Raw genomic sequence first — 12566 nt, 5'->3', positions numbered from 1 at the left:
ACCATTGATAGTAAGGGTCTGGATCTAATTGCTGAAACTTGTAGTAGTCTTCCCTGCAGTGTAGTGTGCCACCAGCAGGACAGGCTGCTACTCTCAGAAAGCAATTGTGTTAAAGGTAAAGGATCGAGGTCCGAGCAAGGCGCTGCTAAAAGCTGCATACTCTCAGAGAACAGCGACATTCCTCCCTATCAGTGCAGATCCCTCCAGCGGTGCACAGGAAGTCCTTTTTGGAGAAGTTCTGTGTTTTCGGAATCTGCTCAAGTGTTGTGCAGAGTGATCTGCAGCTGCACACAATGATCCCCAAGATTGCCTTGTGTTCCCAGACTCTTCGGAGCAACTGTGTTTTTTCCAGATCTGTAAAAGTTTTGCAGAGACCATGGACGCGTCATCCAGCACTACCTGCAGCGAGTCGGTGAGATACATAAACACATGTGATAAATAAAAATAGGATTAATGCTCAACCGAGATTACTTTCAATTTTAAACAAATCGCCACGAGTGATCACAACTGAACATTGTTGCATTCTACAAAAATGATTAACTACTCATAAATGCTTTGCACAATCTTGACACAATATTATAAAAACAAAATAATATTTCTTATTTTTATATTACAAGCAGTAGCAAAAGAGTGGGGCTGAAAACAACAAGGGAGGAAGGGGAGGAGATTAAGGAAACCAGTATGTTGTTCTGCAGTCCACCACAGGAGACTTAATGTATATAAAAATAGTTATCGCATTTTTTCTATTTCCTGTTGTGAGAGTGAATTAGAAAAGAATGAGGTAACTTTGAGGCAACATATAGCCCTTCATTAATGTCATGCAACAAGTTATGTGGAAACATAAAATGTGTACCTAGGAAAAAAGCTAGCAAAATCTGGACATTTTGACTGACTGTTGCTGAAGTCTGTCTGTCGTTGATCCGACTCTCAACATAGGTTTGTTGCGTGCGTGATGCGGCTGCGTGTAGGAAACCAGCAAAACGCGGAGTGGATTTCTATTGATATGGGTATTCCCCATATGATAAAGTGGAACGGATTTGATTGTGAAGCAATGGAAAGAACGCTGGACTGAAATGCAGTCATGCACTAATATTTTTGATGGCAAATGTGGGGGGGTCCAAACGACTTTTTTCTTAAGGTGAGGGGGACGTGTCCCACCCCAAATTATATTGTGGCGACGCCTATGAACTCCCCCTATATTCGTATAATATTTTCAAGAATGAGTGAATCCACTCAAAGCACTGATTTTGCAGGGGAGCGCATAACACCACCAATAACATTCCCTCTGGTTTCTGTAAGTCTGTAGAGGAGCTCCAACAGTGACTTGGCTAACATTGTGTATTGCAATTAACAGAATAGAAAATGATCAAATGGAAATCTGGATCTGCAAAAATGCCCTTAATGTTATCACTACAAATCATTGCAGCCTTGTTATAAGCTACACAGGGCGCTTTTATTTCAATCACAAATATTCAATAGGAAACCTGTCTCCCTGGGTCATTGTGTTTCTGTGTGAGAGGTGAACTGACAGTCCAGTTGAACCCAAAACCTTTATCATTTGACTTCGCCCTTATCAGGTAAAAAAAAGATTATGTCATTAAACAGTGGATGATGGCACCAACGTAGATTAAATCAGTCATTACTACTTAATCAACATGATAATCAAGATAAAGAAGGCATTTTAATAATTACCCATAAATAAACCTAATGAAAGATCCAATTTATTTGATCCTTCATTAAATTTGATTGACCCGAACAAGACACTTTGTTTTATTTTCTTCGTGTCTGAAAATGTACTCTGTTTCCCTGCAGTGGCATCCATGTGGACTTCCCACCCATCATCCCGTCTCTCACCACCAGCTACGTCCACGGCACTTCCTCCACCTCCCTGCTTCACACTACAATAGGAGAGTCCCTGCTGAGGACGGTGGAGCGCTGGCCTGACCGAGAGGCCGTGGTCTTCCTGGAAGACGGAGTCCGCAAAACATTTGCACAGCTACAGAAGGATGTGAGTTTATTTTTCCATAGTGTACTGTATAGGTCCAGTCAACCCAAAATGTTGAAGGTCAATCCAACAATGTTAAGATTGTTTTGAGGTTGGATGTTGGGCCTGTGGAGTAACGTTCATCAATTTCACCCCACTTTTTTAAAAACATTTTTATTTTATAGCCCTCTGACTCTGACTATGGGTCAGTAAAACAACTGCAGACTGCATTGTGATGTGTTACAACCAGCAGGTTTGCCTGGAGAAACAAAAACTGCTTCTCAAATAATTGCCTACCTCTTTAAGATTCAGATGCTATCAACACCCACATTTCTCAATTTTAATGTTTACACTATCATGGTGTAGTTTGACAGCTCATAAAAAGTGATAGAAAGTTATGCAGATGGCTTCACCTTCTCACCCTATTCCACAGCAGAAACTCCAGACCTATGACATTTTAGCACCTTGACTTCAGTGAAAAGGGTCAGTCAAAAGGTTATTGTGAAATGCTTGCAATTCCATTCAACAGTTAGACATTTGTAAAGTGACCTTAACCCTCATTTTGCTACCTGTACCGCCCTGTTCCTCTCTGTTGGTTGAAGCTTGAAGGAGGCATTTCCATCCATAGATGAGTAATAAGAACATACAATTAACGCTTTCTTTCTTTTTCAGCAGTTGCAAGAATTTATGGAGTTATTTCACCCTGGGTTTCAACTTTCAGGCAAAATAATTGATCCTTATCCCATTGGTTGAGGTTGATTAGGCAATACACAACTGTAAAACAAGATTACCTGCGTGTTCAGTCCTGTATAGTTTGTTAATTTTTACCCAGTGACCTTAAAAACTGTTCACTGAGTCAAAGTGATTACACAGATTGATCCTGTTAATCTGGAAAAAGAATACAGGATCAAATGCAGCTTTCATAAAACATCTCAAATTGATCTTTGCGCTGAAATCATTAAAAGTGTTTGTTTGTGCCTAAACATTAATGCAATATAAAGTACAAAGAATATTCCAAGAAAATTGTCATTTTCAATTGTAATTTGCTTGTGACATAATGCATCAAAGAGTTGCATCAAAGGAATAATAGCGCCCTGGAGAGTTTTTACCTTTACTTGATGGACCTGCATAGCTGCATGTTTTCTCAAAGTTACATTGTTTCTTTTTCAAATCCAGTCAACAAACATGTTAAACATATAACAAAAAAAAAAATTCCAAGTCACTCTTCACACACTTTTAAACCATTAAAACAACTTCATTGTCATGGCATAGTCATGTTGACCTAAATACAAACCCTGCCGCAGTACATGTATCAAATGTCAGAATTCACGTCCAGGAAGCACACCTACCCAAACATTTTTTGGGAACATTTTTAACCTGTTCATACTTTTTCCTTATCTCTGTAGGTGGATCAGGCTGCAGCTGGGCTGCTGGCACTTGGGCTGCAGAAAGGAGACCGGCTCGGCATGTGGGGCCCCAACACTTATGAATGGATCCTGTTCCAGTTTGCCACAGCCAAAGCTGGCATTATATTGGTGGGTCAAAGTGCATTAACAGGAAGGCAAAACCAACATTAGAGAAACCGTGAAGAGATTTTATAGCTTCTATCTCTGTGCCTTGATGCTCTTTTTTGTCCATAAGCAGTTAAAAAAAAAACATCAAGCCAAACTGTTTCACTGGGTAACACGTTCCCTCATTATCATGATCACACATACCCTTTGTCGAGTGCACTCAACGTACACCGTCCTGCTGCCACCAACACTCACTAGCGGACTCACAAATGACGATTATTCCGTTGCTGAAAGTAGTCCCCAAATAAATTCTCCATTTCTTCCTTTTACAAAAAACAAAACAAGAGACTATATATTTGTTTTGTGAGACATTTGAATAATAAGAAAAGAATATAACAAGAATATTCCTAAACCATACAATTTATCATGTGCACTTTGCTCGGTGTTAGCCAATCGGCTTGCTACTCAATCTCTGAGAGTGGGACCCAGGTACACCTAAAAAACAGTCCTGTTTTCTATCATGGCTCCTAAAGGGTGGAACGAGCTCCCCATTGACATCAAGACTTCAGACACTCTGCATATATTCCGTCGCAAACTGAAAACACACTGTTTTAATTGCATCTTGGCAATTCAATTCTTGCAAAAAAACCAAAAAACTTCAATGACTTAGCTCAGGCCTTGTAACAAATTCACCAGCACTTACAATGGTATGACTTGCTTGAAGTGAATAGATCTGGAATGGAATGGAATGAATCAAAACAGCAAAGGGACCAGGGGTAGGTGTATAGATTCTAGTTTTCCTGGGAAAAAACACAATTAAAATGTTAAAAGAAAGTAAGAAAAATAACCCAATGTTATAAACACATATTAGACACCAACTGCACTTAATGATATTGAAAACAGCTAGACACAGTGGAGTACAAACAAGTGTTTATGGGCACCTTAAACCTAAACCTGTATTGGTGAACACAGCCACTCAGTAATACAATTGTACATACTGTATGTTCTTTACATTGCCATTGTTTTGGCTGTGGTCCAATTTAATCTGCAAACTTTCTTTTTTTTTTTTTTTCATTATGAGTGACTGTTTGTGTTTTCCACCCGACAGGTGGCTGTGAACCCAGCGTACCAACTGCAGGAGGTGGAGTATGCACTGCGGAAGGTGGGGGACTTGGACATACAGGTTTTTATTGTTATGTCACGCAGAGACTTTATCACATTTAACGTAAATTATATGCTGCTCTTTCCACAGGTTGGGTGTAAAGCTATTGTGTGCCCCACACAGTTCAGGACTCAGAAGTACTGTGACATGCTGAGACAAATATGTCCAGAGATCGAGACCTCCACCCCAGGAGACATCAGGAGTCCCAGGTACAGCTGCTGGTGCTCACCAGTACCCTCACTGTACAGTCGCTCACTAAGAACTCCCTGCAAGTTATGGACTATCATGAAACAAATCATGTGAAAACTTCTATACTGTACAATTCATGGGACTTTGCAAAATCGCTGTAGGATTTTTCCGTTATGATTTTACATTCTGGGTATCAAGGCCAGATTTATGGTCTATTTTTCACTGGATTTGGTTACGACTTTTACTGGACATCCACAAAGCCCTCAGGCTATGTATTGATGTAAATAGTAAATGTTAAATACAGTTATCAATTAACTAAATGAATTTTCTAACATTAATTACTAAACTAGTTTACTTGCAACTTAACTTTATTTCTGTTTAGTATAACTCACTATCAAACCCAGATTCCAGGTCCATTAAAATTAATAGTTTTACAGTTTTTGTTGACATTAATTCCTTCATACCAATTAAATCTATGGTATTAGTGGAAGGTCTGGGTGTATGGAATTATTCTTTTTGTATGATTAGGTTTAAATTATGGAGAATTGCAATACTCATAGGTGTCAACTGTTGCAAATATCTCATTCCTACACATGTTTAAAGATCGTTCAGAGATACTGTCAGATCTTTTAGTTGCTAATTTTAGACGTTGTTGCCTGCACACTGAGCCTGTTCTGAATGAGTCGTTGAGTTGAGCTGAGCTGAACATGCAATGGGAACAACCTCAAAGTATATCAGATATCAATCTATTTTCAATGCCTCTTGGGTGCATTCACATTTCTACATAGAGCTGGTGATACATCACCAGAGATGCATAATGCCACATGTGAACAGGGCTTTAGACAGTGTGTCTCATGACGGCTGAACACCTTTCCTCTCTGAGGGATCAGTCTTATAGTCTGACAGAGGAGCTCAAATGTAGGACAAGCTACCATAGCTCTCAAATCGGGCTGCCTGACTCTCTGTTCTCAAAGAGATGATGCTGCTTTAAATACTGGTAAAGACAGTGCCTTTGTAAAAAATGTCTTGGGGGAAATGTTGCCATGTTGGTGGTGATTTGGAATCCTGCCCTCAGTGTGTGAAATGTTCTAGCTACAGCCTGATTCTACATTTACAGAAAGATCAGTTAGGCTATACAGGAAACATGGATTGATCAGTAACATGCTGCTTTTGCAGACAGTCAAAGCTGCCAAATATTACTCTGCAACTTGGAGCACTTCAGTTTTAAAGGATTGACCCAGATTGTGTCTGGTTTTCCCCTCAGACTCCCAGACCTCCGCTCTGTGATCATTCTGGGTAGTCGGCAGCCAGGAATGCTTCATCTGGATGATGTGATGCAGGCCGGCAGCAGCCAGTACATGCAGCAGCTTCAGGATCTGCAGAGGAAGCTGTCCTTTGACGACCCCATAAACATCCAGTTCACCTCGGTAACTGTTGCATAACTCCTACTGCCCTTAAAGGAATAGAATGTGTCATTGTCATTTGTTGTTTTGGGTTCAGTGCAAGCTGAAACATGTTGCTTACATGCCAGGTTATATTTTGTTTCATGAAAAAATGCATGCACCCTGACAAAGTTGCACTGTGACTGTTTAATATTCCTCACATCACATTTTGGACATGCTACACATAAAAGTAGGAAAAAAGGTTTTGCACACTATTTCATTTTAATTTCTTTTTTATTCAGGGGAGTTTTTGGACCTCAGGCCTTCTACGAAATGATGACATTTGAGGGCTTAAATGTTATGTAAATAAAATAGAATCAGTCACCCTAAAAGACAGTATCCAACCTTTTTTCTGGCTAATGGCAGTAATTTATTTCTGTAATTGTGTCTATTACCAGGGCACAACTGGAGCTCCAAAGGGGGCCACGTTGTCTCATCACAACGTCGTCAACAATGCCTACTTTGTTGGAAAGAGAGTGGGATACACCTGGAGAGTGAGTATATACACATCATCTGAGAGTTTAATTCAAGTCTTCTAAACAGTGAGCATAGAGTGGAGAAGGTGTAAGGGGAGTTTGGAGTATGATAGTTTAGTATATATGGAGTTCTGGATTGAACATACAGTTTATCCATAAGAGGACCACACCTATCACTAAATGTATCGAGTGACAAGTACTGCGTGTGTATCAAAACTGGATAGTCTTCCTTTTCTGTGCCATTTAGCTTAATTGTTGTCCAAATAATATTAAAAATGGAACAATAAACCACATACACAACGTCCTGCTGCCACAAATACTCATCAGAGAACCAAATGTGCATTAATCTACCCTCATTACTCATTTAGTTGTAAACGATAAAGAAATACCAAATTTGATTTGCCTTATCCTTTATATTATGGTAATACATTCAATACAATACAGAGAAATTATCTGAGGAAGGCTTCTAACTAAAATGTCATTGTATAAAAAGCGATTCACAGAGATAAATCTTCATATATCTCATCAGCAGGATTCTTTACGTACATTTCTTTGATGTTGTTGACCAACAGTTTAAATAAAAATAAAAGCCTTTTTAGAAAAGTGCATTTTATATTGTGTGGGTTTTTAAAGAGCAATGTTGATGTGAATCTTTCAGTTGGATCTGTTTTTATAAAGAAAACATATATGACATTGCCATTTAAGTTCTTCCACAAGACCCTGGAAAAACCTTTCTGAAAGTGCACATGTGAATTGTGTTGAAACAGGAAAGGGACCTTCCTCAAACTGTCGATAGAAATGTGTCTAAAATTAAAGGAGCGACATACTTTTGAAAGCAAGCAAGCAGGGTGGTTGTTTCTCAAAACATATAGATTCATCATCCTCCTTCTTCTTAAAATAACCTCCATAATTCTGTCCCTTTTGTGTCCTAATATTGTCCCACAGCCTCACACTCGTATCTGTCTCCCTGTGCCTCTGTACCACTGCTTCGGCTCTGTGGGTGGGGGGCTCTGTATGGCGCTTCATGGCCTCTCTGTGGTCTTTCCCTCCACTGGGTATGATGGAAAGGCCAATTTAGCAGCTCTGGAGAGTGAAAGGTAATGTCAGCAATCCTTGGCCAGGTCCATTACTGTAGTCTGGAGTCTTAAAAAGATTATATTATATTAGTACGACAGAAAGCTGTTTGATCTCTATTATCCTGTAACCGTCTGTAACAAAGGATTAATGTGCTTAAAGTATAATCCCCCTTTCTTCTCAAAACTGTGAGAACCGGTTTTCCAACATTCTTTGTGTTCTTTGGCTTACATTTTGGAATTATACAACCACAAGGTGTAAGCAAGAGGTGGTTGTGCACTAAAATAAACTGCATATCTTTTTTATTTAAAAGAAAATCAAATGTCTGGAAAGCAATCATTCCCTTTTAAATGATACAATGTATGCTGAAGGGTTAGAGGGCTGGAGAAATATGCTTCAGCTTGTGTGTGGGGCCAGTTTAAGGTCATGCAGCTGAGTCTGGTATGCATTAGTGTCGGAGCTTCTTAACCGATGGAAACTCTCTGAGGGCGATCAGATCACATGTTGTTTTTAGTCATGGACAAAGAGAACAGAACCAACAAGAATAGCTTGAAAGCAATCTCTAGCTTTAAGTCTTTAATTTCTTTCCCAAAATGTCATGTTGCCCTATTAGAATACCATAAAGCGATGTAGCCAGCATAGATCTGAATGCTATTTAAGTCAAAAGTGCTGATCCACAGTTACTGTTACTATTGTAGTGCCCAGTAACAAACCATTTAAAACTTGACACTGTGCTTTCTTGGGTCCTGCTCGAGCTGATAATTATAATGACAGTGGGTTATAAATGATCTGGAAGGACTTTGTACACATGACATAAGGACACAAAACATCAATGGATGATTAAATTATTAAAAACCATAGAGTATCTTCACACAGAAGTTAGAGAAAAAGAGTTTCTCAGAATTAAGAATACAGCTCACGATGACAACGTGGAGTTAAGTTAATCCGTCTAGATAATTATAAAATCCACCCCCGACATAACTGCCACTTTGCAACCAAAATTAATTGACCATAAGCTTTGCTTTGTATGTCTCATATCTTGTGGTACATTAAACATGGTGCTCGTCTTTGTCTACACATGGATGAAACTTGCTTGCTTCGACCTTAACCTTCACATCATGCCACACACCTACAGGGTAAAAGAAAAACACAAGCGGCCATGAGCTCATCACAAACTGATAGAGATGACGCTTCATAGCAACTTGCTGCAAGTATGACTAAGCTGCAAAGTCCGAAATGTGAACCCAATGTGGAATATCCTTAAACCTGCATTCCTTCTAATGGCCAGCAGGCGTGACTCCGTCGGAGCATAAAAAAGTTTGATTTTATAGAAGTGTGTGTGAAAAAATGATCCTACTTTTCTGGTGATTAATTGCCCCGATAAACATTGAAACCTTTGAATGTAAGGTCTTCTTTCTTCAGTGCAGCCTGACATACATTTTGTAAATGTGGATAAAAAGTGTTGGCTAAATAACATATTAAATGTTAGCAGACTACCTTGTTATTAACATGTTGCTAATGCCGTCTTGTAAGGAAAAGCTGTTCTTGTTGTTTGGGTCTTAGAACTTGAACTTGTGAACAGTAAGTACTAAATCAAGATTAATTGTAACATTTTGGTTGCTTGGAAATGTCTTGTTCAGCATTTGGTTGAACTTAACTCTACAGTTCTGCAACTTTTGGTTCCAAAAACATATTGTAGAGGGCGATGGCCAAAACGTCATCCTCAAATGATAAGATGGCGTCACAGTGACCTTGTCCAATAGCAAAACAAGTTGAGTACTTGAGTATTTGTCAACTGATGGGAATGGGTTATTTACATTCCCATCGGTTGACAAATTACTAATGAATATGTCCCTCTGATATCCGTCTCTCTTTGTTCATCTGGTCTTGAATGTTGTGTTGGCTGTATCAGAAAGCGAGTTATGCCCAGCATGCTGTTGGATGGAGTAACAGTTAATAAAAGTTCCTTTTAACACACCATCCATTGTGTACATACTGTAAAGCACTATTAAGAAATGTCCAGTAGATCTTAATACTAAACTCGCTTTGGTCCTTAGCTATACACTCGCCCATTGTGAAGTTGATCTAATGAATGGTTGTCGAATTTGACTTTAATTTAAGGCAGTCCTACTGTTAAGATTAGCCTGAAAGAGAAATATAGGAAGAATGTGCCGCTGGCTGCACTGATCCCCTGTCCCTGTATAAGCACTCAGTATTTGTCCAGCTGTGTTAGTGCTAAGCTGACCAGCTGCTGGATGTAGCTTAAAATGTAGGCTAAAGGTACAAGAGGAGTATCGATCTCCTTATCTAACTCTTGGCATATAAGCGTTCTTTCCAAAATGTCAAACTTTTCCTTTGACCTAAATCAAACAGTGTCATAGCAGAAAGGGGCTGATCTCACACACTGAATCTCTTAAGTTTCACTTTGATGTGACTTATCATGCATACCAAACTACCCAATATCAGTATGTCGTATGTGCAATAATGCAACCATTTTATCTGTCTACCTGTCTCAAGTTTTTCTTTTATTTGTTATAACATTTGTTATATTGCTCTTAGACTTTTTTAACTGATTGATCACTCCCTTTTGCTGCTATAGCATGGCACATTTCCCCTACTGTGGGAGTAATACGACTCAAAACATATAGATGTACATTTTTTCAGCAAGTTAAAAAAGTTGAAAGAGAACAAATGATAGCATATTGGCACATTTTGTAAAGTGTCTCCCAAGCATGAGCAAATCATCAAGAGAAACATCCACAAACTCATCTTGTGTTACTTCTAATTGTTGTATTGGATTTATTATCTCAAAGAAATGTTTTTGATTTTGATTACAATTTTCCTCATAGGTGCACATTCATCTACGGCACACCCACCATGTATGTTGACATGATTAGTCAGCCAGACCTGGCTAAGTATGACTTGTCATCAGTTGAAGCAGGTAAGAAAAGAGTGATATTCTGCCTGTATACTTGGAAAGAATAAGTGAGTATTTAGAGGATTTATTGCCTTTTTTTCTGCCAATATGTTGTATTTGTTTTAGAATATTTCCATAAACTGATTGCTGTGGATTTTACATTCCTTTCTATTTGTTATGTAGGCATCATGGCTGGTTCTCCTTGTCCTCAAGAACTTGTGAAGAAGGTCATTTCTGCGATGAACGTCAAGGAAATTACAGTAAGTCAAAGTACAAATATTACAAATAATAGTTTTTTGAATGTTGTTATTATAAATAATATAGAATGAAAACTGTGATCAGAAATTTGGTTCACAAAAACAATTCAGCTTTCACCGACTAGGGGGAGACAAAGCATTAAGAAAAGCCCATTAGCTTCAGCAGAAGTATGAATAGGTCAGTCCTGTTAGAGATATTAAAAAGAAGTGTATATTAAAGACAAATAGAAGGCATGATTTTGTAAAATGTTTATTGGATAGTAACCCTTCCAAAAGTCCAGGAAATGTGAAGATATTGAATAAAAATTAGGTTAAAATGCATACAAGGCAACAGTTGGTAACATATTGCAAGAAAGTGTTTAGTTTTTCTTACACTTTATATAAAGGAAATGTGTAGAAAATAGTATATTACAAAGATTTTCCTTAATAGTAAAGACAAAATAACACGCATTCAACTTTTGGGATTAACTTTTAGTTGTCTACATTCTTAGCCGTTCCAAATACAAACTATATACAGTTTTAGTTTCTGTGGGGTGATACAAAACCACCATACAGGGAAAATGGTGCTATAAGAAAGACAGAAAATGTGAATTGTGTCCTGTGATTCATGCTATAATTGTATCAACATATTTCTCACTTACACTTCTTTAAGAAAAAAGTCTTCTTAAACTGATAGTATTGTTGTGGTCAGTTTTAACAAGTATTGGATGTTTTCCCAGACAATGCGGGTGTCAAACTGACATCATAAAGTAGAAAAGAGGATAACCACTTGTGGATACATGTTTCAGTGACAGTAAGGTATTTCTCTGCCTTTTCATCTTTTGTGGAGCCAAAGGTAAAACAGGTAACCACCAAAATAAAGTACATTCATACATATTTATATCAATAATGAATCAAAAATAAAGAGTTAAGTTCATATTATTTTATGTTTTAAATTAACAATATATCTGTCAATGTTGATTCCGAAGGTTTCCAGGTATTGCTGGGGTATTTTATCACATCACAAACAACCGAGGCTAGCTGTATACCAATGTTTACAGTCTTTGTGTGGAGCTAACCAGCTAGTAGCCGTAGCTTAATCTAACTCTCTGTTAGACGGTGAATAAGCATACATCTTAACATTTCTGGTCCATTCTTCTGTCTGCTTCTTTGATATAAATGAAGGAAAACACATTTAAGTTACGTCTCAGGTCTATAAAGTTCTTAATTTGTCTGGTGTGAGAGCAACAGACGGAGAGCAAATGTAAATAGGAATGTTTTTGTCTGTGTTTACACTTGGGACAATATTTGGCAGTTGAAAAGAGGGACAGCCTTGAAGTATATGAGTCAGCATTGCTTTTAGTTGCATGTGTAGCCAGTCACCTGGACAGGCTCCTCTTCAGCGTGTTCTGTGGAAAGATGCAAAAAGGGAAAGCCAAATGAAACACAGACCCCATGACTTGGACTCTGTGAACTGGACCCCAGGGCCAACAAGGAAACGCTAAGATGGGGACACAGGGCAGGACACACAGTTCTTTGGTTAGAGAGAGAGGAGGGAAAAAAACAAATCATGCA

General features: G+C 38.5%; 2 protein-coding genes across 2 annotated transcripts in view; one reads left to right on the top strand and one right to left on the bottom strand.

The window, feature by feature from the left end:
• Positions 1-63: 63 nt before the first annotated feature.
• Positions 64-12566, top strand: part of acsf2 (acyl-CoA synthetase family member 2) — a 25782-nt gene continuing 13279 nt past the window's right edge. The window contains exons 1-10 of the mRNA XM_063892869.1: positions 64-412; positions 1813-2008; positions 3391-3519; positions 4604-4657; positions 4748-4866; positions 6111-6273; positions 6687-6782; positions 7710-7861; positions 10688-10779; positions 10939-11015. Coding sequence (XP_063748939.1) covers positions 294-412; positions 1813-2008; positions 3391-3519; positions 4604-4657; positions 4748-4866; positions 6111-6273; positions 6687-6782; positions 7710-7861; positions 10688-10779; positions 10939-11015 — 1197 coding nt within the window. The 5' untranslated portion in view covers positions 64-293. The remainder of the gene's footprint in view (positions 413-1812; positions 2009-3390; positions 3520-4603; positions 4658-4747; positions 4867-6110; positions 6274-6686; positions 6783-7709; positions 7862-10687; positions 10780-10938; positions 11016-12566) is intronic.
• chad (chondroadherin) overlaps positions 11247-12566 on the bottom strand; it is a 6526-nt gene continuing 5206 nt past the window's right edge. The window contains exon 4 of the mRNA XM_063892871.1: positions 11247-12400. The gene's annotated coding sequence lies outside the window, so the exon portion shown is untranslated. The remainder of the gene's footprint in view (positions 12401-12566) is intronic.

This window comes from Eleginops maclovinus, chromosome 10, assembly GCF_036324505.1.
Source record: "Eleginops maclovinus isolate JMC-PN-2008 ecotype Puerto Natales chromosome 10, JC_Emac_rtc_rv5, whole genome shotgun sequence".
NCBI lineage: Eukaryota > Metazoa > Chordata > Actinopteri > Perciformes > Eleginopidae > Eleginops > Eleginops maclovinus.
The sequence above is the reverse complement of the archived record's forward strand: the minus strand, read 5'-3'. Positions and strand labels throughout refer to the sequence as shown.